The sequence below is a fragment of the Somniosus microcephalus genome, chromosome 2 (genome assembly GCF_052327205.1).
Source record: "Somniosus microcephalus isolate GS21.2 chromosome 2, FLI_Smic_1.0, whole genome shotgun sequence".
Lineage (NCBI taxonomy): Eukaryota > Metazoa > Chordata > Chondrichthyes > Squaliformes > Somniosidae > Somniosus > Somniosus microcephalus.
The window spans coordinates 107,219,857-107,225,856 of record NC_140988.1 but is presented as its reverse complement, the minus strand read 5'-3'; the positions used below and the strand labels follow the sequence as shown (position 1 = coordinate 107,225,856).

At 40.5% G+C, this 6,000-nt stretch overlaps 1 protein-coding gene across 6 annotated transcripts in view; it reads right to left on the bottom strand.

Moving 5' to 3' along the window:
* Positions 1-390: 390 nt before the first annotated feature.
* Positions 391-6,000, bottom strand: part of LOC147122869 (uncharacterized) — a 278,977-nt gene continuing 273,367 nt past the window's right edge. For 5 of the 6 annotated variants that reach the window (XM_085961537.1, XM_085961528.1, XM_085961564.1 and 2 more), the window contains 2 exons: positions 2,294-2,384; positions 391-905 (listed from right to left, as the gene is read on the bottom strand). In XM_085961537.1, the coding sequence (XP_085817663.1) occupies positions 828-905; positions 2,294-2,384 (169 nt within the window). In that variant the 3' untranslated portion in view covers positions 391-827. The remainder of the gene's footprint in view (positions 906-2,293; positions 2,385-6,000) is intronic. The other variant, XM_085961547.1, reaches the window with a different exon arrangement.

Sequence of the window (6,000 nt, the reverse complement as noted above, 5' to 3'; positions counted from 1 at the left end):
ACATTACCTTCAAATAATGAGGATACATCACTGGTACCAGAGCAATATTCCATCGAATTAATCTGATTAAGGAAGATTCAAAAAATAAGATTTCACTGACTCCATGTTGGAATCTGTCCAACTGGACTTCCTTTTCGTTTTGTCAAAATGAGACCATACCGACTCCAGAGGTTGGTACATCTGTTGTTTTAACAATGCCATTAGCAGCACAGTGTCCATGTGACAGGTTTCTGTGCCTTTGTTCAGGCACTTCACAACCGTGGATCAGTTATTTAAAATAAATTTACAACATCTGGTGTGTACTACAATTGAAAGGTCAGGCACAGGAAATACGAGGGCCACAGCATGTTCGCCCTGTTAAATACGCCTAACAAAGAATTGTAACATACGTATAGCATCGGGCTTTTAATGATCGCATTTGCACAAGTTCACAATTTCGATTTTCATAAACTACAGGAGACACCTTCTCGAGGGCAATTAGGGATGGGCAATAAATGCTGGCCTTGCCAGCGACACCCAGATCCCAGGAACGATTAAAAAAATCCAGAATAATTAAATTGATTCATTATTTAATTAAAGGATATAAACCCATTGACAATTATACATTAACAATGTTTAGTTAAATTACAAGGTAGTCAAAGAATGCCTAAAAGTGACAAATTTATACGTTTTAATTTCCTGCGGTTCATGTAGTATTTCCTAAGTGCAGAAGAAAGTGAAGACACTTATGGCATCTATCTTTAAATGCATTCCTGGTTAAGAGTGGCAGCAAGTAATACTGCGTGCCAGAACGGCGTACGCAGGATCTGTACACGCCCGGCACCCGACTATTCCTCTGTTCGAGTCTTCAGATCAGGAACGTGTTTCAATTGAAAGTCTAATAGCATCTGCCCATACGCTTTGCCCTGTTAAAAAAAAGTTTTATTTTTGTTAGTATAGTGGTCGGAGAGATTCTTCGCGCATTTTATTTAAAACAATCCTCTTTAGGATTGTTTGTATTCAATTAAAATAAAGTTCAGATGCAGCTTTTGCGGGTAGGGGATTGTTGTCTGAACAGTGCCCACTGCAGTACAATCAGATTTTAACGAGTTAATTCCACGGTGTTTCTGCTAATCTTGGGAGAATTGCTACGGGCAGCGACGTGGCAGCATTAGAACAGTACATGCCTACCCGATCAGCTCTTCCCCTTTTTCTAAACTCGTGGCTACTGAACTCGAAAACATGCTATTACAATAGCAAAATACTGCGGATGCTGGAAATCTGAAATAACAACAGAAAAGGCGGGAAACACTCAGCAGGTCAGGCAGCATCCGTGGAGAGAGAAACAGAGTTAACATTTCAGGTCTGGGACCCTTCATCAGAACTGGAAAAAGCTGGAGATGTAACAGACATTAAGCAGGTGCAGAAACATGGGGGAAGGAATTGAAGGAATACACTGTGCTTTTGTAAGAGGCAGGAAAGATAAAATGTTACAAATGGGAATGGCAAAATCATACAGCATGAAAAATGGGGGCAGGGGTTATAGTTTGAAATTGTTGAACTCAATGTTGAGTCCAGAAGGCTGTAAAGTGCCTAATCGAAAGATGAGGTGCTGTTCCTCGAGCTTACGTTGAGCTTCATTGGAACAATGTAATAGGCCGAGGACAGAGAGATCAGAATGGGAGTGAAGTGGTGAATTAAAGTGACAGGCAACCAGAAGCTCAGGGTCACCCTTACTGACTGAAGCTCAGAGTCACCCTTACGGACTGAACGGAGGTGTTCTGCACAAAAACATGCTATTTGTTTAATTCCCAGCATCCGGGAAACTTGCATATTTTCATATTTCTAGCAATTAATTTGCCTGTTAATTAGCCTAAACTGTTCACATTGCAATTCAATCAAAAATGTTTTCATTTGCACTATACAGGCAAGGAATAACTTTACAAATTCTTTTTTTGGGTCTAGCTATTTAGTATCAGAACTTGAGTACAGCGCTGGAATTGTATAAATGTCGAGATAAGAATTACTGGGCAAAACTGCCTTGCAAATGTACCAGCAACATTCTAACAAGGCAGCATTATTTTTGCAAATCTTACAACACAAAATAACTTTCCCTGTTCAAATATATTACAGCGAGTGTTAAGGAAGCTTATTCAAAAGTTTCAGCTGTTTCCTGGGCGCTTGCCTCGTTGCAGCGATTGTTTTAAACAGCAGCTTTCGACAAGCCTTTTTCCCCAATTACCAATTTGCCTAGACCATCATCTAGTGACACATCCTTGTAAAGCACAGACAAGTCTGTAAACTGGTTTTATACCTGCGGGTCACTCCTTAAAGATGCAATGCCCCCGCCGCCCAAAGAATTTCTCAGCACGAAATTTAATCCCTGGATTCCCGGAAGGTCAAATCTGAGAACAAAGCAAATTGTTGAAACATGCCAAATCCACCAGTACTTATGTTAAAAACATTTACTGTAAGCTATTTCAGCAGGGTTTGTCATCAAACTGGGGGCTCAGCTCAGCACATTTGAATGAAGTTTTGGAAATTCTAGTTGGCATTCTAATTATACGGGATCTGATGCATAGCTGTGCCTGCCACATCAACAGTTTTCAAGTCTGGGAAAATAGTCTATACCGCAACCTTAACCAATATTCTCCTCCTCAGATTGTGACACATCTGTTGTGTATTTCCAGCATTTTCTGTTTTTATTTTCAGCAGTGTGATCTTAAATAGACACTAAGGCTGAAGGTATACTGCAGCTACAGATCTCAGACTGGTTTGGTGGAACTATAACGCACAGCCAGCAAAACTCTGTCATACCGCCAACTGCTGATCAATGTGGGTTGCACTGACGTCAGCAAATATTATATTAGAGTTGTGTTTTAAGTAAATGCATTCACACAAGTTTAAAAAGACGCAAACGGGGTGAAAATGCTAATGAGCTAAACTGGATGTTATTTCCCATAAAGAAATAAAATAAATAAGCAACTCGTATTTCCTATCGTGGCAATTGACAAACACCTACCGCCATTGCATTAGGAGATCCCTGGCCGTGATGCTTGGCAGTGGCCACCTGGCGTAGGTCCTCCTTTACATCAAAACATAAGAATTAGGAGCAGGAGTAGGTCATATGGCCCCTCGAGCCTGCTCCGCCATTCAATAAGGTCATGGTTGATCATCGACCTCAACTTCACTTTCCTGCCCTATCCCCATATCCCTTGATTCCTCTAGAATCCAAAAATCTATCTATCTCAGCTTTGAATATACTCAACAACTGAGTATCCACAGCGCTTTAGGGCAGAGAATTCAAAGATTCACAACCCTCTGAGTGAAGAAATTCCTCCTCATCCTGAGACGATGCCCCCTAGTTCTAGACTGTCCAGCCAGGGGAAACAATCTCTCAGCATCTACCCTGTCAATCTCCCTCAGAATCTTATATGGTTCAATGAGATCACTTCTCATTCTTCTAAACTCCAGGGAGTAAAGCCCCATTCTACTCAATCTCTCCTCAAGGACAACCCTCTCATCCCAGGAATCAATCTAGTGAACCTTTGTTGCACCGCCTCTAAGGCAAGTCCATCCTTTCTTAAATAAGGAGACCAAAACTGTACACAGTACTCCAGGTGTGGTCTCACCAGAGCCCTGTACAATTGTAGTAAGACATCCTTACTCTTGTACTCCAATCCCCTTGCAATAAAGGCCAACATGCCATTTGCCTTCCTAACTGCTTGCTGTACCTGCAGGCTAACTCTCTGGTATTCTTGTACAAGGACACCCAAATCTCTCTGAACACCAACATTTAATAGTTTCTCACCATTTAAAAAATATTCTGTTTTTCTATTCTTCCTACAAAAGTGAATAAACTTACATTTCCCTACATTATACTCCATCTGCCACCTTATTGCCCACGCATTTAACCTATCTATATCCCTTTGCAGGCTCTTTGCATCCTCCTCATATCTTACTTTTCCACCTAGCTTTGTATCGTCAGCAAACTTGGATATATTGCACTCAGTCCCTTCATCTAAGTCATTAATATAGATTGTAAATAGCTGAGGCCCAAGCACTGATCCTTGTGGCACCCCACTAGTTACAGCCTGCCAATCTGAAAATGACCCGTTTATCCCTACTCTCTATGTTCTGTCTGTTATCCAATCCTTTATCCATGCTAATACCTTACCCCCAACCCCATGTGCCCTTATCTTGCTTAACAACCTTTTATGTGGCACCTTATCGAATGCCTTTAGGAAATCCAAATATGCTACATCCACTGGTTCTCCTTTATATAATAATAAAGGCAAGAAATCACTTGTGGGAGTGGTGTACAGGCCCCCGAACATGGTAGGATAGAGTATAAAGGAAGAAATAATGGGAGCTTGTCAGAAGGGTACGGCAATAATGGGGGGTTTTAATCTGCATATAGACTGGAAAAATCAGATGGGTAAAAGTAGCATAGATGAGGAGTTCATGGAATGTTTTTGGGATCGTTTCTTACAACAGCATGTTCTGGAGCCAACCAGAGAGCAGGCTATACTAGACCTGGTATTGTACAACGAGATAGGATTAATTAATGACCTCATAGTGAAGGTGCCCCTAGGTAGCAGCAATCATAATATGATTGAATTTTACATTCAGTTTGAGAGAGAGAAAAGAGTGGGTCCAAGACTAGTTTTTTAAACTTAAATAAGGGCAATTATGAGGGGATGAAAGCAGAGCTAGCTAAAGTGAACTGGCAAATTAGGTTAAGGGATAGGTCAATAGAGTTGCAGTGGCAGACATTTAAGGGGATATTTAAAAATACACAGTATACATTCCAACGAGAAAGAAAAATTCCAAGGGGAGGACCCACCATCCGTGGTTAACTAAAAAACTTATAGTATTAAACTTAAAGAAAAAGCATATAATTGCGCAAAGATGGGTGGCAGGTCAGAAGATTGGACAGAATACAAAAAACAGCAAAGAATGACTAGAAGATTAATAAGGAGAGAAAAATTCGAGTACGAGAGAAAGCTAGCTAGAAATATAAAAACAGATAGTAAGAGTTTCTATAGATATTTTAAAAAGAAAAGAGTTAACAAAGTGAACCTTGGTCCTATAAAAAGTGAGTCTGGGGAATTAATAATGGAAAATAAGGAGATGGCAGTTGAATTGAACAGGTATTTTGCATCGGTCTTCACTATAGAGGATACAAGCAACATCCCAGAAATAGCTGTAAATCAGGAAATGGAAGGGAGGGAGGAACTCAAGAAAATCACAATCACTAGCGAAGTGGTACTGAGCAAATTGTTGGTGCTGCAGGCTGACAAGTCCCCGCGTCCTGATGGACTTCATCCTAGGGTCTTAAAAGTGGCTAGTGAGATAGTTGATGCGTTGGTTTTAATTTTCCAAAATTCCCTAGATTTGGGGAAGGTTCCATTAGATTGGAAAATAGCGAATGTAACTCCTTTATTCAAAAAGGGATGGAGACAGAAAGCAGGAAACTACAGGCCAGTTAGCTTAACACCTGTCATAGGGAAGATGTTGGAAGCTATTATTATTAAAGACGTTATAGCAGGGCATTTAGAAAAGTTCAAAATAATCAGGCAGAGTCAACATGGTTTAGTGCAAGAGAAATCATGTTTAACCAATTTATTGGAGTTCTTTGAGGAAGTAACATGTGCTGTGGATAAAGGGGAGCCGGTGGATGTACTGTACTTAGATTTCCAGAAGGCATTTGATAAGGTGCCACATCAAAGGTTACTGCGGAAAATAAAAGCTCATGGTGTAGGGGGTAACATATTGGCATGGATAGAAGATTGGCTAGCTAACAGGAAACAGAGAGTAGGCATAAATGGGTCATTTTCTGATTGGCAAGATGTAACGAGTGGTGTGCCACAGGGATCAGTGCTGGGGACTCAACGTTTTACAATTTATATAAATGACTTAGATGAAGGGACCAAAGGTATGGTTGCTAAATTTGCTGATGACACAAAGATAGGTAGGAAAGTAAATTGTGAAGAGGACATAAGAAGGCTACAAAGGGAT